This window comes from Dicentrarchus labrax, unplaced genomic scaffold (assembly GCF_905237075.1).
Source record: "Dicentrarchus labrax unplaced genomic scaffold, dlabrax2021, whole genome shotgun sequence".
In the NCBI taxonomy this organism is placed as follows: Eukaryota; Metazoa; Chordata; class Actinopteri; family Moronidae; genus Dicentrarchus; species Dicentrarchus labrax.
In genome coordinates this window covers 34,148,832-34,171,513 of record NW_026136721.1, presented here as the reverse complement: position 1 = coordinate 34,171,513, position 22,682 = coordinate 34,148,832, and the positions used below count along the sequence as shown (strand labels likewise).

Sequence of the window (22,682 nt, the reverse complement as noted above, 5' to 3'; positions counted from 1 at the left end):
TCAAAGCTCAATTATTCACAACATTCTTACTCTTGTTCTATTCTGCCATTTTGACTTTTGAAATCCCTTACCCTATTTCTCCTCTTCTGTTCCCCTTTTCTCCAGAGCCTTGCCTTACATCCATCCTTTCTTCATGTTCCATTCACAATTGTACCCTCTGAATGGATTCCCTCCCGGCTGTCCCTCTCTGTACATTCAGGATTCTGGTTGCAGTCTCCCTCTGATGTTACTGTGGTCACACATATATTCGGTGCAACCTACAATAGGGCTGTGGCAGATTATTCATCAAACTGATTTTCAAGGTTCACTGATGTTTGTTTCACTCCTCCACAAAGTCCACCAATAATCCAATAATAAAGTCAACCACCAATATTATGAGTTTCAAGTATAACTGGAGGACTGCAGCTGAGTAAGATTGTGTGTATAATTGGATAAAAGAATAGCTTATTTAAGGCTGCACCTCCGTCATAGGTCATATGACATGTCCAACCGTGCCTAAAGTGTTTCTACCTGTTCTGAATGGCCACACTCAAAGCCGGGGTGCAGCACACACTTTCGGACAGTCTCTCTTTGAGGGAATTAGTGGTGTTGCACTTGGTTGTGGACATTGTAAGTGACAGTAAACATTCTGAATAGTATTCTGCCTGCTTTCACACCAACCAAAAAAAAAAAAAAAAATACCTTCACAGGTCCAAGATATCAAATGCTTATTTTTGTTTGAGGAACAGTTAAAAGAATAGCTGCAAATCCCAACACTGGAGAAAGCATACAGATATTTGCTTATCAGCACTCTCTGGAGTTTGAATACTGAATATTCTTTTAATTAGTCAACTTCTCTGTCTTCTCTTTCCCTTCTCTTTCTTCTTCTCCATTCTTACTTTTCTGCTTCCCATACGCCTCTCCTTTCTCATCTCTTCCATCTCCTCCTCTCCCAGCTCCATGCTGTCCCCCCTCTATCAGGACCATGGCGGCTCGGTGGTGTGGCCCCAGACTTCGTCCTGCTCCTCCTCCTCTCAGGGCCTCCAACGGCCGCTACGCTGCCACCCTCCCCCAATCAGTGGGAGCAGCGTGGGCCCCAACCCTACCTACTATCATGCTGTTTATGACGTCCGGGTGGAGCAGTACAGAGAAGTGCCCTTCATTGGTGGAGGTGGTGGCTACGGGGTGCGCTCTGGCCGAGGCCCCTTGTCCCTGGTTACCAGCAGCAATGACCCCACAGTCCCGCTAATCCGCCGGAGGGGAGGACTGGTGGACCACCGGGATGTCATCTTGGCCCACCAGGCACACAAGCTGCACAACACACCACAGGCCAGGAGGAAACAATGGGAGTGAGTACAGTTACTTTTTACTGTTGAGACAACAAATATCTTAATCAATGTAGCACTGTTGGATAATTTGGTGATACCATAGGTTTACGTTATGACCATCGGTTACAATATTAACATTATTCTTGTATTCTTGAAATCTCTTGTTTTTCCACATGGCAAATGTCTCTAAATATCAGCCATTGGTGTCCATTTCTATGATGAAAAGATGGGAATTAAACGTGTATCAAATTCAGAACACAAAACTCCACCCACTGTTGCCTAATCTATCTGACTTTGACAATCAAAACTGATTTAAAACTGCTGAATATATTATTAGTTCTACAAAGTATAATGGCTGCTCTCTGCTGTCACTTCAAAATAATAAGCCTTGTGATTCTTTGTGGTTTTTTACCAAAATGCTCTTTGGAAGTCAAGCTGACTTCTACACGTAGTTGTTACTTGAGTTGATGTCAAAGAACTATTTTTTAAGGCATCTTTTGTACACTTAACTGGGAGTTTCATGCCCATCCAAGCTGCCAGTCAACTGAAACTGCCTATGCAGGAAAATGTTATCCAGAATCCATCACTACTCTTAAGGCATGAGAGCATAATTGGTGAAGGAGACATGCCAGGCAGCATACAGTAGGTTTATCAGAGCTTGTTTGTTGAAAACAGCTGCTGCTGGAAATGAGATTGATGAGAGCAGGGAGACTGAATGAAAACAGTAAATGTGCAGTAAAACCAAAACAACTAGCTTAAAGAGGCTAAATTACTGAGCAGAGCTGCAGAATTGGGTGATACTTAAAGTGACCTTTCATGTCACACGTAGTCAGTTGATTCAATGTAAATATCAGAATATATATATGTTGATTATTGGAGCTTTAAACTGTGATTAATGCTTCTAACTGAAGCAGAAACCAATGTGTAACTAACAATGATGGTAATTTTCCATGTGGTATCAGGAAATCAGCTTGTGTCAGAAGTTTTCAGAACACCTCTCTGTCCATCCCTCTATCTGCCTCTCACCCTCCCACCTCCTCCACCTGTTTCCCATGGAGACATTATTCATTATCCTGCACACCTCATATCTCATATGCGCAAAACTCCTTAGGCTTATTTGCTACTTACCTAACGTAGGCTCTGTACAGGTTACCTAGAGACAGGGGAAGAACCATAAAACATAATTACTATTGTTCAATACTAATTGCGGTAATCATATCTGGGATCTAGCAATCCTACGAAGTTCCTGGTTCATAGCCATAATTATCAAATACAGGGTGTAGACAAAGTCTTCATGGAAAAAGACTTGGAAGGAAGTGGCGCAAAGGAGGGTTATATTAGGTTGCATGTCAAATAGAAGCATTTGACAGCTATAAAAGGTGTCTGGCACTCTGATATGTGAGTTTTCAAAGCAGTTCCAAACAGGTGTAAATGCAGTTGCGTCGATCAAACTTTGTAATATGTTTAGGGAAACATTCTCAACAGACTCTGACAATTTATATCAAACCAAGACAAATGGTCACAATTTGAAACTACCTGATGAGGAGGAGTGGATGAACGTTGCTATTTGTAGTTTTATCAAAAATGTGAAGGATGTGTTGAAGGATTAAATGAACAGAAGGAGACAAATCAGTTCTGTCCAATATGTGTTGTTAAAAACAAACAAAGAGAAGAACAGATTTGAAATAATAAATTGGCGAATAAGCCAACGCTTGAATGATTTCACTCAACACAAGGCCTTTTCAGCGTGTGTTCTTTGGTTCTTCGTATCCAGTGGTGTAATGGTGCCTGGAGAAGTGGGCCTACTCTCTTTAATTTATGCCACCTTTTTTTTTAAAGTGGCCCTTCCATCTCAATACTTGTAAATTTAGCAAACCCAAATATGGGCCAGTAGTATTCGCACATAACTTTTGCTACTTGACATCAGGGAGTGAGGATCATTATGAAATAAACATCAGCCACAGAAGAGGTGCAGATTTTGCAATCAATACTGGCCCACAGACATTTATCAGGCAGAACACTACTGAATGATCTGCATCAGATAGGATTCAGAAGTAGATATACCCAATGTAGACTGAAAAATAAGTAGTTACCGTATACCTGTGTATACGCTGCACTACACCACTGTTCATATTCCAATTAAGGGTGGACAACAGAACTAAACTTTTCAACTAGTGGTTCATCAGATAGTAATTTGGCCAAGAACTGGAAGCTATAAGATTCATTGCAAAATCAATACATGATGTCCAAATAGTGCTAGAGCTTTTAGTACAAAAGTGATTCAAGCAACTAAGAAAATCAATAGCTTTGTGTCTTCATTGATTGTTTGTCTCTGAAAGACAGCTTGGGAAGAGGATGTTTTCTTTAACAACACAAGCTGTATTTGTAGATTGGATAATCACATACTGTATAGACTGCTGCCAGCAGCCAACAGCATTTGGTTTTGAGATATCAATACTTTTTTTTTGCCTTTCTCAGCCCTGTCACACACTGAAACATAAATTTTCTTTTATTCTATATTTTATGTAGTGAAAGTGTTTCTTTTCAAGGTTTTAGATTTACTTTTCTGAAACGTGGACTATTAATGCCACTAACATAGAAATTAGCATCCAGTGTCATATGATTTTCATAGTCTGGGCACGGAAAACAAGAAAACTTGTCACTTTATAGCTGCTATATATATTTGTTAGAATGGAAATAAACTCTTTGTGCAGTATCTCTCAATAGCGAGTCGCAGAAGAGTCTGCAGGTTTTTTTTTTGCAATCAAACTGTACAGCAATTGGACTGACTAACACACCTTCAAACAGAGAAGAGGAAGTAATCAGTGAAATGAAAGTGAGTTTGACTGCGATGAGAACATGTAGACTATTCACTCAGGTTGCCACACGGTCGAGAACAATTGCCCTAAATGTTACCTGATTTGACTTCTGACTGGGCTTTTCCTGTAACAAGGCACCATGTCCTTGAGCCTGCTAAGTCCTGAGCTTTGTAACAGAGGCAGTAGGTGGTGACTTTATATTGCCTTGTTTTTTATAACAGACAAACAAGCAGAAAGACAGACAGGCAGACAGCTGCTGACCCAGTTGCAGATCAGACCAGGTGTGTCAGCGAAGCCTGGGGGGGCTAGGCTGATTTTTATTAGACATGACAGGTTAAAACCCCACTTACCCTGTCATGCAGTAGATCCACGGATGGAAAGATTGCCAATAGGTTAGATAGATTTTATTATCCTCTGGTCCTGTGTGACTGCCTCTCCCCCTTTCTGTCACCTCCTCACTTTTAATGCCCCCCATCCCCAGTCTCTAAGGTAGTCCATGTCGACCAGTTGATCACACCCAAATGGGATATACTGCAGCAGGACCAATGGCTGCAACAGCTCATCTGTAATTGTGATTGAAAGCATGCTTACGGCTTCTGCTGCATCACCTGTCTCTGCTGTCGTGCTGTCTGGCACCAGTTCAGTTCAATGAGTACATTATTGGCAGAACACAGAGATTCTGTATGTTGCCAGAAAATAATAAAATCAATCAAATAGCTAAATAACATATCAGTTAATTAAGATGAGATAAAAGATATTACAACAACTAAAACTATATACAGATTATAAATATTCTCTATATAATATAATGAACATGAGATGATTGACTACAGTGAGATACAACAGTATGTTAAGTAAGTAACAGTAACTCTATGATATGATATCCTAATGATATTTGCAGTGTTATGATGGTGACTGTTGTTTTCACCATCAGTAAAAATCCATCTGAAACTTGGGGGGGAGAAAAAGCGTCCCTGGCACTCTATTCACAATTGATGTTGTTTAGTGATGTACCCTGTGGACAGTTACAGTTTTGGAGAAGTGTGTGTAAGTCAGGTTGACAGGCTCTCTCATTAACCGTTAAGACTGGAGACTGTTAGATTGAGGGTGTGTTTGCAGACTTTTCCTGAATAGAAAAATTAAACCGTTGAAGAAAGGTGAAGGAAAACAGTACTAAGAGCATAAAGCCATGTTAGTGGTTCTGCAAACTACTTAGGCACAGCAGTGCTTTGAGCTAATGGCTAATGTCAGTTTAACGAGTATTAATGTCAGAATATCAGCTTGCTAACATTAGCTGCTCAGCTCTAAACATAAAGTACAGCTGAGGTCATGGGGAATGTCTTTAGTTCTGCGAATATTTGGTCATAATCCAAATGTCATGCCACTGAAAACCAATTTGAACATAACTCTTCTCTACAAGAAGTTTTGCCAATCCACTTGGTACATGTTGAAATATATCCCAGCACAAGTGAAAAGTTTGTCCTGCTGGTGGCGCTAGAGGAAAAGTTAGTGAATCCCCACAATGATAAAGGATTGATCTACTGGAGAACATGAATATTGTTGAAATACTTCACTCTGGACCAAAGTGGAGGATCAAGTGACCAACATCACCACCACAAAGCTATGCATAATGTGCCATTTCTACCAACTGACTGGAGAATAAGGACAAAGCTTTAGATTTATTTTTACACCCTAGTTTAATTATTGAAGTAACATTATAATTTATTGATGTATTCATTCATATTTTAACTTTTTATTACATTTTGCATGTTTGGGGGCTCCATAAAAACAGAGCAACAAGGGGGTCATGAGAAAGTTTGTAATGGGACACATCTTGTGGACTAACCATGGATGGTGAATTAGCCACGTTAATTGTAGGGTGCTGTGGAAGAATCAACATCTCATTTGACTTCCTTACCCTGTTTCATTTTTCTAAAGCTAGCCTTTAAGGTCAAACCAGACACTGTCCTTGTCATGCTCGTATTTCTTTAACCTCTTTGTTGTCACCAGCATTCAGACACTGTAGATGCGTTTTTTAGGCTGTGACATTCCTAAAGGTCACAGTAAGCTGAGAAAGCCTGTGGTTTGGGAAAACACGAGGCAAAAATAGGCAAAGGCAGGGTCAGAGGGTCACGTATTCACCTGCTGAGCATGGAAGCTTGTTGAAGCAAGACATGATGTTTTTGTCTTTCTCGTGACAATAAATGATCCGAAAACAAGTGAACCACTATGCACTTTTAATATGCAATATCAGTGTGCTAGGTCCTGGTTAAGTGAATGAGTGAGACCTCATTAATTAAGATTTGAAAAAGCCTTCTGCAAATCACCTAACCCTCTTCTTATAACCCTAGTCTTATTACTAACTAACTTCTGTGTGTATCAAGTGGAAAAACTTTGTTTGCTTGTGTTTAGGTGGTTAATATAGTGAATGGTGATTACATACTCAATTTACTGCAGTATCACACCTGGACAAGTGCACCATATTTTTTGTCACTTCACAAGTAAAGACACCTGGGGTGATGCCCGTACTGTGGTTGACATCAATCATGGCTAATCAAATCAGCTGTCCTCTGACTTGTACAAACAGCACACCCGCTATCATGCTGACAGTTCAGTGATGGAGAATAGAAGCTTGTCCTCAGAAGAACACCATTGACATATAAAAGATGGACGTTGTGTCTCCACTTCCTCCCACTGTACAAAAATTAAGCCAGAATATCCCGGATACAGCCACTGCCATATTTTGCCATTCAGAGTCTGTGCAGCAGTGATAGGGGTTGGACTCTCGAGCAAGGCTCAGCTATCAGTCATGATGTGAAACCCTCTTTTTATAGCATCAAATAAGTAATTAAAACTGAACTTATCAGAAAATTAACACTTGAACATACATCAGCATGATAAGATCTACCTAAAATGCCAGAAACCGTATTCGGGAAAAAAGTATTTAAAGTGTACTTTGATTTTTAATTTGGCCCATTTTCCCATCACTAACATTGCTTTATGACCTATACTGCAGTCAGCCACCAGAGGGCGATCAACATATTTGGCTTCACACATCTTTAGTATGACAATTGTTGGTCAATGATTTACTTCACCCTTACTTTAAATGAATACATGGCACATGAAATATGCAACAGTATAACACCAAAGCGTGCAATAGTTCTGTCAGACCACGGCTGGTCCAAGTTACGTTACATGTGTTAAACAAGTTAACTAATTTATGTAAGTTAAAATGAGACAATACTGACTATTGGTTTTAAATGGAAAACGAACCCTAATCTCCTGTGTGAATGTCCTGTGTTTGATCCATCCATCCATCCCAACCTCCTGCCTATGCATACTATGTTCCTTTGATCCTGTCATCATCGCCACCTGCTGGTACGGCACTCACACATACATGTACTTTCCACATCTATGTGAGGCAAAATGTGACACGGATACGGTATCCTCCAGTGGATCAGTGGTCTGTTTCACGCTTTGGCTGGGCTGAAATATGATGCCTACAAATGATTGTCTCTTTTCTAATTTAAGGAACTTACATTCCTGGACATTTTGTCTCATTATGTTTCCCATTTGTATTGATGTGCAGCAGTAGTTTGGATTGGTTAAATTCACACCAAAGATACATTATGATTATAATTTATTGGTTGCCTGTAGTTTATTCTATTTAAATAACTAAGTATTTTAACTAAAATCATCAAAGCAAAACCTTCTTCTTTCCTCTTTGTCTTTTTTTTCACCTCCTTCCTTTTTCTCCTCGGAGGGACGTGACAGCCATTTGCAGTGCCCTCACACTAAAGCCACAACTTCTTGCCAAAAGCTGTCGCCCCCACAAACCACTGTGTGTGTGTGTGTGTGTGTGTGTGTGTGTGTGTGTGTGTGTGTGTGTGTGTGTGCTTTTGTGTGGCGGTGGTGTGAGCAGATAGATTTATTTTTTAATTCCTTTCAGGTGCATAATAAATATTACACAAGTAGTTTTTGTCCCTTCATAACCAGACAAGTGTCAGACCTGGCATCTAGCACGAGTCGTCTTCAGAGACAGAGAGACAGAGAAAGACAGAGAGAGGCAGAGAGAGTGTACAGGTTCACAGATGGTCAGCTTGTATGCTTACAGTGCTAAGGAGAAGCACTAGTTTTGTTCTGTTTTCATAGCTGCCATTAACAGACTTGCTGTAAGCATTTTAGTGATGGTGGTGACCATTACATGATTTAAATACACACAAAGTTACACAGGAAATCTGACTGTGCATATACATGCATTGCAATTACCTGATTACTGTCTTGGATAATAAGAATAAATTACCTATATGATATAAAATAATCTTTCGGGTATTTATGCATTCATAATTGGAAAGTACATTCTCACAGTTATTTATTGTAGCTTTGGCCATCAGTGTTATCAGTTTGACAAAATTGTAGTGACAAAGTTAATTGTTGACACAGCGACATCTGAAGCTACAATGAAGTCTGACAGGGCAAGAAACACAGTCAGTCAGACGATCAGACAAGTTGTAAACAAGTCAACATCCAAAGACAGTGAAGTCTGAAGGCTTGGCTCTGCCTGACACTGACATGCTGGATATGTATTGGGCAAACTGTCATCGCTCTTAACTGCTTAATTGAATTTTGGCTATGTTGAAAACTGCTGAAGGTCTGCAATTTCTGAATATCACACTGCTAATCACATCTGATTATATATAACCCAGTAAACTAACTAAGGTTAAAAACATGATAGACTTGTAAATGTTTTGATTTATTTGGTGGCCATTAAGTTTCCAATTGTTGATTAGTTGCATCATTTGAATTATGTTTGACTTAATTGCATAATTTATATTTAACAAAATCATTATCCAAACTCTTCAAAACCAAACTTCATTCATTTATGTGTAGGGTAGCAATGTGGAAGAAGACCTTATACTTTTACTCAGCAGAGAGGTGTGCCTCAAGGTTCTACTTTCGAACCACTGCTTTTCTCTGTATTTATTAATGACCATTTTGTCCAATTGTTGTGCACAATTATATGCAGATCACAGATCATGCCAAAAGCTTTTATATCACAAATACAAGATGCCCTGAAATTTTAATACTGTTAAAGGGACATTGTGTAGGAATTTCTCCCATCTAGCGGTGAAATTGTATTTTGCATTCAAACGAATAGTGCTCTCTAGTGCCTCGCGTTTTCAAATGCGTATTGCAACTACGGTAGCCGTTATGTACCAAGAAGCCTACCTGTCGAGGAGAAAGCAGGCAACTTCAGCGTCCCTTTGAAAGTCTTTCTCCATTATTAGCTCTTTCCACCTGGGAAAAGCTACCCCGATGTTTTCCCTCGTTTTTTGAATTCGCCGGTCACATTGCCTTTTTAATTCCCTTTTTCGCTTTTTTGGCAACGAGGATTCCTTCTCCTGTGGCTCGGCATAAGTATGATCCTCCATTATTAACTAAAGTGCAGTGCAGACTTTCAAATGTGCCGGGGCAGTGACAAGCGCCTCTCACTGATCTCCTTCTCCGTTAGAGCTGGTTTCAGTCACGTGACGCTGGCTCTGAACAAAAACGCGTTGTGGATTAGCTAGACAGGTAGGATAGTGCTTTATGTCCCTCTCGGCGATTATAGTTTTTCAAAATGGCAGAACGACATGGAAGCCTCCATGGACTTGCCCGTCCAATCTATATACAGATAAGAAATTCTTCGCTTACAAGGATAAGTCAGATCATTGGCAGAGGTAATTTTATACCAATGAGGACACATTTATGATTTACATTGATTTTAGCTAATAAAATACTTAAAACACTACACAATGTCCCTTTAATAAACTTGGTTGTCAGTTAACAAATTATTACGCAATCAATTTTAATGGTTCTTGGTGTGAGGCAGAACGTCAACTCCAAATCTATAGCTCTTTGGTTTTAACTTGTAATTACGGTAAATCTGATGGACTTTAATTTTATATTTATACTAGGTCATTCATAATATTATCACTATTCTTTTATCTATAGATTGATAATTTTTCGTTCTAGAATAGAATAGAATATCATCTTAATCAACTTTAATGACTCTAATTTTTTTATCTATGGTTGTTTATATTTTATTTATTTTTTTGTTGTCTAGTTTGTTGTTTAATTGTTTGCTAGTTGTTTGTTCTGTACTGTTCTGTTTTCCATTTGTGAGCATTTGTTTGGGACCCCCTTGAAAACAAGATGATGCATCTACATTACTTTTTTTTAGACAAATTAAGGAGACCTACTATACCTCAGCCTAACCTTTTTTTTTTTACATCCATTCAAAGGTCCTTATTGGAACACTTTTCTAAAGTTTGAAGACTCTGACCACCTCCCAAACATCTGTACAGTACAAAAATGTAACACTTGCCGGACAATTACGTACAGTTGTTTTAGAGATATGGTTGTGTGAGTGGCATTTGGAGACATCATAAAGGAGGGGAAAAGTAAAAGCTCCCTCCCCTCGTCTCTGTCGCTCTGTCTCTCCCTCAGTGACTGTTTTTCTGTTGGGTTGTATTAGTGCCAGCATCAGTCAGTTTGTTTTGCTGGCTTGGCGACACCACTCTGCTGCCAGCTGCACTTCTGACTGGAGAGTGCACATCATTCATTTTAATATTTATCCTCCTTCTCCCTCTCTCTCCTTTCATCTCTCTTTTCCATTCACCCACCAGCCCCCTCCTCTCCTCCCAATCTCTTTCCCTCCCTTCTCTCCGTCTTCCACTCTTTCCTTTTAGCTCCCATTCATTCATTTATCCCTTATCACCCTTCTCCTTTTTCTCTTCACCTTTTTTCATCCTTCCCTTTTCTCCCTGCCCCTTTTGATCATACACACCCCTCTTCCTCCCTTGTATACCATGAATCTGAAAATTTGTATTCTGATTAGTAGCAACAACTTAATGCTGTTTTTTGTGATAAATCAATGTGCCTGTATGCCTATGAAGCACAGTGGTGGCATTTTTTTCTTCAGCCAAGGTTGTTTGGTTTCATGAAAAGTGATTTAGTTTCCAGAGCACACAGCTCTATTCAAACAGGCTGTTTGGGGTTTATTAACATAACTGCAGCATATTTTCCTCTACAGTGATTGGTTGCATTCAATCAAGTTAGGAAAAGTAAAATCAGGTTTATTCAGTCGATTCAAGTTCAAAAGGAAACTCATGTCTAGATCAGCACAGTAAGGTGCATGATCATTACATTTGCAACCCTGTCTCCTAGAAATTACTACTGATTTGCAATAGCAAACATAATGATGCCCGGATTACATTTTTTTATCAGCGTATTTAAAAACTTTGTTAATGAATGTATCTGCCAAGCCTCAAAATCTTAATTCTGAACACACTGTTCACTGACAACATACTGCATTATTCTTTTTCTACAATGTCCATTCTTGCAAGACAATATCCAATCATAGCAACCAAAGCATGATTAAACTATTTTATTATGTAATCATAGCACAATGTTAATTTTAGAGAGATATTGTGGTCTTTGTGTGGTATGAAAAAGTGAATGACAATGTAGCACAAACATTAATAATTTACCTCTTATCATTCAAGATGGGTGGCCTGGTGGTGAAGTGGCTTAGCACTGTCAGCACAAAAGGTTCTGGGTTGGAACTGTGTGGAGTTTGCATGTTCTCCCTGTGTCCTCATGGGTTTCCTGCGGGTGCTCCGGCGTCCTCTCACAGTCCAAAGACATGCAGGTTAATAGGATAATTGGTGACTCTAAAATACCCATAGGTGTGAATGGGAGTGTGTTTGTCTCTATGTGTCAGCCCTGTGATGAACTGGCAACTTGTCCAGGGTGTATCCCTCCTCTGGCCTGGGATAAGCTCCAGCCAGAACACTGCTCTCAAGTTGAAGAAAAAACAATGCGAAACTTTCCTACTGTAACTGGAAAACATTTTTTCAGTGAACATAATCCTGCAATTATGCTTCCAATAAAAATGTTGCTGGCTAAACAAATGTGTAGTATATTGACTTAATTTCTCCGAGGCACCTTTGACATTTTCTGTAATTAGTGTATCCACACTGTGGACGTCTCCACAGAACTGCAGTTTTCAGTCTTATACACATATAATATATCAAAATGTTCCCACAAGACTTCTTCCTCTCAGAATGGAAAACTATAACTCAGGATTTATAGTTTGGGAGTTCCAACCTGTAATTAAGAGCACAATCAAAATCTCATTAACTGTCATTGAAACTCAAGGTTGAATCCCCCCTTTTTTAACTTAAAAGTTTCTCCTTTAATTAGAATATATCACCATGTTCAGCTGTTCCTGCTGGTCTCCTGGGCTGATGTCACATGAGGTGTTTGTCCAACAATCCTCCACGACCTTGTCCCAAAGAGGTTTTGCCTTGGTTTAACGGTGTTGCACTACTTTGCCTCTGAAAGAAGGACAGTTATTCCCACAATAGCAGGAGCTGTTCAGTAAACAAAGGTTGTTTTTATTTTATTTTTATACTTTTTCATAGTCCATACAACTGTGCATGTGGCATTGCTGCATTGGAGTCATTAGGAGGTTGTTTTAAATGTTTGAGTGGATGGAAAAAACTGTATTGTTTGTCTGGTTAGGACATTCTCAAATTATTAGGCTTATATCCGGGAGCCTTCATCCCTCCTCTCCTCATCTGTCCTTATCCCTCTCATCCCAATCCTCCTTCTTTTCCTTTACTTCCTCCAATGTCACACACACACACACACACACACACACACACACACACACACACACACACACACACACACACACACAGACCACCCCACCCCACTGGCCAGTCAGTTTGATCAAAGGTCTGATGGTTCTTTAACTGACAACCACTCAGACTGACACACACACACACACACACACACACACACACACACACACACACACACACTCACACTCGCAGAGGACCAGAGCTTAGTATGAGGAGAAAGTGTGAGATTGCTCATATGGGACGCTGCTGCCCTCTTGTGTTGATGGTGATAAGTGATCTCGTTATCTGTGATGTGTGTTTGGTTTTATGTGTTAAAGAGAATAAATCAGAGTTCTCCCTCTGCTTCTATGTGTATGTGTGTGTGTGGGTGTGTATGACAACAAGGTGATACAGGACCAAATGCGTCATGCTGACACACACTGTGACGCAGGTGGGCTCCGTGCCCACACACACACACACACACACACACACACACACACGCGCGCGCGCACACACAGCCACTCTGAACTTGATATAAGGATTGGGTTTTTTCAAGAGTTTGCACCTCCATCACAGTCCTGTGTCTAGAATGTTTTCAAATGGGTGTGGGTGTCCAAGATGGGGCTCAAGCTTATTATTATTCCAACTTGGAAGTGTCCACGCATTATTTCATGATGGTTACCTGCACTGCTCGCCTCATCGTCGTACCATTTATAATTAGCTACTTTTGGAGTGCCCTGTTTGCTCACCTTGTAGAGCTTCTCATATTCTGAGATCACTAAGTAAGTACACCAGTCTGAACAGTCAAAAATAACTGTATGCAAACATTTTGACAAAACAAACAGGTTAGAAACATTTTGCCTCATTAAGGGGTCACTCCGAATACAGAATCTGGCTAAAAAGTCATCAAGTGGAAAGATGGGATATAACAAGAGAGATGGAGGGAAAGAGGCAGTGGAAATGAAAAGTTAAGAATTCAAGAATGACTTTTTGGTGATAAAGAATGAGGGAGGGATGATGAGTGGAGACAGAGGACAGAGAAGCGACAGTAAAGAGAAGCTCCATTGGTAATGGTGGTTCTGGAAGAGCAATCTGTGCTTCAGCAGAGACAGAGAAAGGCTGAGTGCACAGTTGACCTGTTTTATGTTTAATTTTTCAGCTTAGTGATAGTGCACATACACTTACACACATTTGTATCACATTACTGATGTGATTGTTAGGTTGTTGACAGGAACAAACAATGAATTGCTGCAGTAGTTTGTGTGACCACTAGGTGACAGCAGATACAAATACATGCAGGTCTTTTCCATACAAGCCTAGAGTTTCGTTTTAAGGTTTTGCCTTAGAATTAAAGTTCAGGGGTTTTCAGTGGTTATGTTAGAGAATATAAATATAATATAAAAATATGGAATAACAAATGTGTGTGCAGTGGTGGAGGAAGCACTCAGATTTTTTTCGTACTAAGTAAACATAATTATAGCACGGTAAATACTCAGTTACAAGTAAAAGCTCTACATTAAAATGTTTACTTACATCACGTAAAAATATAATTATGCAGAATGGCCCATTGTATAATAATATATACCCCAAAGATCACTAAAGGCTTATCTTAACCTATAATAATGCATCATAATTTGTATTTTTACTATAATCTAAATCTGTAAAGTAACTAGTAATTGAAGTTATCAAATTAATCTTGCAGAGTAAAAAGTACAAAATCTGCCTCTGTATGTGTAGAGTAGAAGCACAAAGTACTTGAGTAAATGTGCTCAGTTACTTTTCACTACTGTATGCTTTTGTGTGTGTGTGTGTGTGTGTGTGTGTGTGTGTGTGTGTGTGTGTGTGTGTGTGTGTGTGTGTGTGTGTGCTTGTGTGTGCTTGTTTACTTAAGGCAGCACCTCATGTGACCACAGGGTGTCAGTAGAGGACTGCCCAGATGGAGCAAAAACACAAACATCATCACTATACTTCCACCCTCAGTATACACTAGTGCCATCCTGTTATATCGGGACAAACCATGAAACAGCAACAGCTTCAGACTTTTCACATAGAATCTTTTTTAAAGTGGTGCACTGGCACTCCAACGTATGTTACAAAGTCAGCCACAAAGAAAGCTTGCTGGGGTTTTTACATAGTTTTAACCATCAAAATCACATATGCAGAAAAACACATTTAAGGTTGGTCCAGATGTATATATGTATTATTATATGTATAAATGTGAGAAATTAAATACCGTAAAGCCTTTCTGCAGAAAAAGCCTGTCTGCTCAGCAGATTCCTCTCCTGGATAAATAGAAGGTTTAGAAATCATTGATTCGTCCTTTATTTTAATGAGGAGAAATCCACTGGGAGAGTGTTTGTTCTCTCTGAGGAGTGAAATGCGCACAAAGGCAGCAGTTTGAACAAATATCCTTTCCCAAAACCACGCATAGGGAAATACATGTACTTCATGCATTAATACGCACCGTCATACTGTATTAAACCACTTAACTCGTGCCTTATTTATTTATAATGCATATAATGTATATAATGTCTCCGGGGCCTGTGCAATATGCAATATATATGTGCAACTCACAATGCAAATTTACATTTTTAACGGGTTTTGTGCAATTTATAATGTATATGTTTTATAGATAGATTTATGTCTTCCTTGTAGATTATGTCTTCCTTGTGTGTCTCTTTAAACTTGACTTGACTCTCTGAGCAACAACCGCACAAGAGTACCTATGTGTACAAGCACAAATGGCAAATAAAGTTCTTGAATCCTTGAATCCTTGATTCCTCAACGTTCTCCACAATTTACAGAAAAATCACAGGTTTGATCCCTGCATTTGTGTCCAATACAGGAGACAGTGGCTTTCTTCCTGCATTTATTCTCATCTGCTGAAATGTATGAGCAAAGTGGTATGAAACAAATTCCTGTTCCCACTTTATACACTATTAGAGTGGACGTGGTGTAAATCAAACCAGGGGGTTGGAGTTTGGAGGATTTTGGGTTCAAGCCCAACAGGAGGGGATATTTGGCTGCTTGCTTCTTCTACACCATCTCTAATAGAGCCCATTCACATTTGGGCTTGCGTGAGCAGGATTGCATTTTCAGCAAGTTTTCCCTCTCTATGCTGAGAGTTTAGATGTACTTTCAAAATTAAAGTGCAACACATAAATGTTGGAAAAAGGATATTTATTCTTTTTTATTCTGCAAGGAATAAAAAGCTTCAGTCAGAAATGTTTGAAAGTCCTTTTTAAAAGGAAACTTCACAAGTATTTTTCGGGCATCTCTGCAAGTCCGAAATGATTATTGCAGAAGCTGGGTGTGTTCGTTTTGTTGTGTCAGCCTGGACGGCCAGCCGCAGCAGCGGCCAACACAGTCAGCCTATCAATTAGCTAATAGTCTTAGTCACAGCTATCTTCCTGTAATGACACAGCCATTTCTCTGCCCGGAGAGAATGCCTTGTTGGATGGTGGTGTGTTTAGGGTTGGGCTGCACAGCATGGCGATAATGGCAGTGGTGGAGATTTGGAAAGCCTTTTTTCTCTCTCTCACTCACATTGCAAATAAAAGCAATTAGTAGAGTGCAGCAAAGTTTTAGCCCTTATAGAGTTTCACAACACATTTATCATTTGTCCTTCTGGATTTATTTATCTTACAAAACAGCATGTAAATGTATTGTTGATTAGCTGGTGAGTTTGAAATTAAAATGTTGGATGTTTATGATCCAGTATTATAACTTAAACATTTTACAGTAAAAAATCCCACATGTCAACGGCTGAGACAAAAAATCATATTATAAATCTTAGTGGCAAAGATCATCCAAAAATCCAAGGTCAATACAATTATACTTTAATATATTATGTACTATAAAAGTACCTTCAATCTGCTCTCACCCTTCACCCTAAAGTGCTCGTATTTGCCACTGACCAACTCAGATTGTTATCTGCCAACATGGAAAGGATTCCTACTGAGATAGTCATTTTCTTTAACCACAAACAATATATAGGAGTTTTTTGTTGAGATAAGGACTCAGTCACTGTTTGTTGAACTGTGGGTTTTGTATTGAGCGCTGACACAGCAGGAAAAGTACAGCTGTAAATAATGGAATAAATTATGGCTAAATTCTATTTAGCTGCTTCAGTTTCGGGTCCTGGTGTTAAGCATACTGGTTCACTGTCAGGGCTTACTGGGACTCTTACCAAGACATCTGAAATATTACTAGTAACTGTATCTATATTAGTATCTGTGCTTTTTCAGTGTTGAAATACAACAGTGGTCTTTGTCTTTTTAGAGAACAAAATAGAGAATATAGGAACTCAGGCTCTTAGGGGTCATTTTATATATTAGATAAATGTGTGATGTTGTTCTTCTTAAATCTCACAATACAATATTCTACCTATGATATATTAATACAACACCTGCCAGTGATGATTCAAAGTTATGATGAGTCAGAAGTGTCTGAAATCTCAGTTTACTGCTCCCCATAGAGTAAGCTAGTGAGTGTGAGAGTTTTACGAAGAGAATAATGAATGAGTGTACGAGGGAGTACTCTTTCCTGATTGGTTCGAGGATGACTGCATCATTTTGTGGTAAATGACATTCTGTTTTTCTTAAGAGCCTTTATGCTCTTTCTCTCTCAACCTCTCTCTCCAGCTGTCACTCAGGGTCGCCCGCTCTTTGTGATTGGCCGGCTGCCAGGCACTACCATTCAGTGAAGGCACCGCCTTACCCTTCATGCATCAGCTTTTTCTCAATGAAACCTTTGCACTTGGGACGTTTTTGGTGCACACACACAAACACACACACACACACACACACTCACTCCCATTACTTCGTTGAAATATTGACTTAGTAAATGAGTTTAAACTTTAAATGGCTTTTAAGCCCATCAAAGCTGCACTCAGCCAGATTTTTATGTAAATCCACCTGTCTTCTTGAATTATGGCTGCAGCACACGTTTCCCACATTGGGACTGTAGAATCCAAATTTTCTCTCTAATAATTGAACATCACCAGCGATGGTTCATCCTCTTCACCCCCATGAACTACTGGTGCCCCAATGCAAATGCAACTGTATTTGTCACTGGGTTTCTCAGCGATTACTTTCAGGTTGTTATTTCTCGTGAGTGACTGTATTTCCCAGTAAAAGCCACTTGATGTGTGATGAACATGTCTGGACACATGATTTGGTGAACATTGTCATTACTCTTTCTCTAATTACTTGTATGCTCATCAGTTTTTAGTTCCCCCTGCTAGCTTTGTGTTGTTCCATTGTGTTGAGTACAACATAAAGTGTCTATGTAATCTCTTGTGTTTTCTTTGTTTGGTGTACGTGTTGGTGAAGAGCAGTGCATTGATCATCTCTTCGTATGAGTAACAAACAACCTATTTTGTCATTTAGGTATGAGGACTTTCTCAAAATATGACTCTCTTCATAAACACTTGAATAACTATTCCTGCAGCTGTTTGCACTTAGTTTCTATCATTTCAAATGTTCATTTATTTCCTTCATCTGTTTCTGAAAATGTTTAAGATGAACAATAATTTGTGCATGTTTCATTTCAGACCGAGAAGACTAATTCAGAAGTTCAGGATGAGGCATCCAATATTTGATGAAAGTATAATGGAGCTCGTCTTAAACCAAATCTGTACATCACTGTCTCTCAAAAACCCATCATGCTGCTTGCCATATTATAGGAAAATTACACCTTTCACCAAACAGATCCAAATCTTCCTGAAGAATACCAAGCATACATGCAGTTTAGGAAACGATTAAAAGTAATTTTTAACTAACCATATTTACTGATTTGTATTGATTGATTGTACAGATTTGAAGTGCTGTAAAGAATTTTCTGAGAGAATAAGCTGGCTGAGTTTTGAGTGAGTCTTTTAGACAATTTAAGATTTTGTCATTTGATTTGATTTAGTGTAAAATTCCTGATGGTTTAGTATTTTATTGTCTGATTTGTACCACTTCACACATAAAGAGCAGTATTATGACTGTGTACTATGGCATATGATGCCAGTCTAAACACTTATGTCCCAAGTTAACTTCCTCCCTTATATCTATGAAGCTTGTCCTGCTAAGACAGAAAAGGACAAACAAATATACCAACCCAGATTCAGCTTCCTCTCACTCACACACACACACACACACACACACACACACACACACACACACACACACACACACACACACACACACACACACACAGGGGTGATGGAGAAGCAGGGAAAGGAACAGAAAAATGGAAATGTCAAAAGAGAAAGCACAGAAAGAGCAGGGACAGTGACATGGAGGGAGAGTGATGGTGAGACTAAAATGAAAGGCAGCTTCTAGGAAGGGAAACAGATGGGTGAGAGACATAAGCAGATGAAGCTGAATGATTAAGAACGAGGGAGAATTGTATGTGGGCAATGAAGGAGGGGCGAGTGGGACAGGATGGAGTGAAATGTGATGTGAGATCATAAGAGGCAAAGTGTGAATCGGACGAAAACAACAGGGGAAGAGATGAAGAAAGGTAAGGGACGGGGAAGATGTGGAGGCAGGGAATGAGCAAGTAAAATGGAACAAGGAGGGAGGAACAGAAATATAGAAGGGGAGTGAAAGATGAGAGTATATAAGAAGGGAGGAAGGAGAGAGCAGACTTATCCAGTCACTTTATCACTGCCTGGTTTACCTCTGTGTCCTGGTCTACTTACAGTAAACACACATTGTTACTTTCATGCTTACAAGGACCCTCACTGGCATATTCCTAGCACCTTATCATCACCACAACACGTGTAACCCAAACCCTTACCCGACCCTTACGTGTATCCTGAAGGTGTCTTTATAGTTTATTACAACTTGTAGTTCTTCATTTATATTGATTATGGTAAAAGTTAAAGGAGAATTCCACTGATTTTCCACATTAAAGCGTATTTACAGGTCTTCTACTGCATTTGTGAAAGTCATATAAAGCCTTTTGTGGCTCCACAGGGGGGCTGCATGCAGTCTGATAAGTGGCCTTAAGTGATGTCACTTGAGTAGGGCTGTATAATTCATTGAATTGAATTGCGGTACTAGCATAGCAAACCTGAATCTCTTGTTGTCATCACTTGATTTGCATTGTAGGCACCAGGTTTTGACAAGGAAGAAACATTTGTGGAATAATATTTCTGTTTTTGCTGCATTTATTTTAGTACTTAATAAAAACTGTTCATCGTCAGTGTTATGAAGGAGGTAGCGTGGTCATGTTAGAGTTCTCTTCTCGTAGTGGAGATACAGGAATGTGTCTAAAATTAGATCAGTTAATTTGGAGGAGAAGACTGTTTACTGTAAGCAGTCATTACAGTTCACATGTCAGACTACATACTGTACCATGCTGTAGTTGTGCACTCACAGTTCACATATGTAATGAGGGATCATTACCACATTTCAGGTGCACGCACTTTGAGTTTTTCCTCCAAACAAAGATCAGTGATCAGTGGTTCCCAACCTCTTTTCCTTGAAGCCCCCCTTGACTGTGTCCAAGACAAGTCAGCCCCCCCAACCCCTACCCGCATACACGCACTAAATAGGTAATAAATAGCTTAATGAATTTAAATGTGGACCAAAAATATGTTTCAATTTGGATTATACAGAGTTTTGATTTTCTAATTGGGTGTGTTATTGGGATTTTATACATTTAATTTTGTAAATAATAATTTTGGTAACCTCACAACCTCAGCAGACAAAGTTGTACGCACCCCCTGCGATCTCTGGTGCCCTCCAGTGGGGGCCACGGACCCCAGGTTGGGAACCACTGGTTTAGATGATCTGAATAAACTACTGGCTCGTCGTCCGATTGCTTGTTGACCTCTGTTGTGGCGATGTTGTCGGAGCTCAACTATCAACTTATCACCTTAGAAATGATGGCCTAAACTGAAAATAAGACCCAAATTGTCAGTTTGTATTTAACACTGAAGAGTCACACACACACAAAATCCTCAGATCCACACTTAAACACGCAGGCAAACATGCAAATTACTCTGGAGACACTGAACATAAACACACATGTACAGTATTGAAAGGCTACAACTGACACACACACTCGAATACACCTGCACAATCCCCAGTCACACACCTCCACCATAAAGAACACAACAGCAGATAAACGCACACATTCACACACCACAGTAAGCACATACACATTATATACAAAAGAGGTGTGTGTTCAGAGGGAACAGAGAAAACAGGCTGTTCTGTTCCCCTCCTTCATATCTCTCCTCCTCCTCTTCCTCCTCCTCCTCGCCCTCTCACTATCTCCCACTCTGTCCCTGTTCTCCTCCTTTTCACCTTCCTCCACCTCCTTATCTCTCCCTTTCAATCGCTCGCTCGCTCGCTCCTCTCCTCGTCTCCTTTTTGTCATTTCGCTATCTCTCTTCTCTCACTTCCTATCTGACCTTATTTCCTGCCTCCTCCTGCATCTCTGCTCCTCCACCCCACCATACCTTCCTCTCAGCTGCTTTTCATCACATTTTTAGCTCCTCACCTTTTGTTTTTGTCCTCTTTTGGTCCCCTCTTATTTCTCCTTTCTCTGCTCTGTCCTTTCTTCCTTATTTAGCTCTCCTCTTCTTCTTCTTCTTCTTCTTCTTCTTCTTCTTCTTTCCTTCTTTCATCATGCTGTCATCTTTACTTTCCTTTTTGCCCTTCCTCTCTCTTCTTAATTCCCCATCTTTACTTCTTTCATTCTCTCCATCCTTTCCTCTCCACTCTAACTCCATAGTCAGAGGAATTCAGAGAAAGTGAAAACTGTACATGTGCGCTTTTTGGCAGAGATGAGTTTGATTTATTTTTAGTCTTATTCTCTCCGAGGTTTTGCTGAGAATGCCTGTAAGAACCATTTATTTCCTTTTCTACATTTTTTCCCTGTATTACTGGTCTGGCCATGTGTTTGGTGGAAGGCAGGGAAACCACCTGGAGAGACGAAGGTTTGGTCCAACAAGCAGTACCAAAAATAGCCAAACACTTACACTACTCTCTAGTCCACCTGGTCCAGCTTTTTTTGGACAGACCCGGGCTGGGAATTGAACCTCAGTCCTTGTTCATGTTTCTTGCTAGATTTATTGCTGGATATGTGCATCTGTACCTCTCCATACAGTGCTAAACACACTTGAACCCACTAACCACAGTGATGGCTGGTATGTAGGGGAGCATTGCAAATGAGGCTATAGTAACAAATTATTGTACCCTGGTATGGGGTTTTGTTAATCAATTCTTGGATCTCTGGCACCAGCCTAATATAATTTGTACAAATTATGATGATTTTTTGTGTTCACATTATCTTTATCTAACAACTGGAATTTTGGAACTGGAACACTTTCCAGTCTAATCTTCATGTTGATACAGCCTAGCTCTGCATAACTTCAACCTGAGTAGAAGCCTAATTAGGCAGAATAAGAGAAAACACTTGTGTGGGTGTACAGCTATAACAGACAAGTCAGGTGCATTCAACTGTGCTTCATGATTTAAAGAAGCGTAGCAAAATAAACTGTTAATAGGTGGGAATCATTGCTCCCTCAGTCAGCCAAAAGGTATCTCCACAAAGAGAGTTTTATATATATATAAAAAAACGTACTAACTTATACTAACGTATACAGATTGTTTTCCCCCAGCAATTAAAATAATGTTCTGAATCTACAGTATAAGCTTCAAACACAAAGTGCTGGGAGTCAACCAGTGATGACCAGATTGCTCCTTTGGTTGTTGCATCCTTGGTTTCAGCAGACCGTGTTCTGACAGCAGCCCCTTAAATGTGCACAGACGACACTTCTGTTCCGGGCAAATTGGAACTCACACAGAGCTATGGGTACACTTTCATGTCAAGAAAAGAAAAGTTGCACAAAACACTACTGGGATCATCACTGCTTTGTCCTA

At 39.7% G+C, this 22,682-nt stretch overlaps 1 protein-coding gene across 1 annotated transcript in view; it reads left to right on the top strand.

The window, feature by feature from the left end:
- Positions 1-22,682, top strand: part of cacna1ab (calcium channel, voltage-dependent, P/Q type, alpha 1A subunit, b) — a 179,836-nt gene that overhangs the window by 15,106 nt on the left and 142,048 nt on the right. Inside the window, exon 2 of the mRNA XM_051383747.1 lies at positions 936-1,328. Coding sequence (XP_051239707.1) covers positions 940-1,328 — 389 coding nt within the window. The 5' untranslated portion in view covers positions 936-939. The remainder of the gene's footprint in view (positions 1-935; positions 1,329-22,682) is intronic.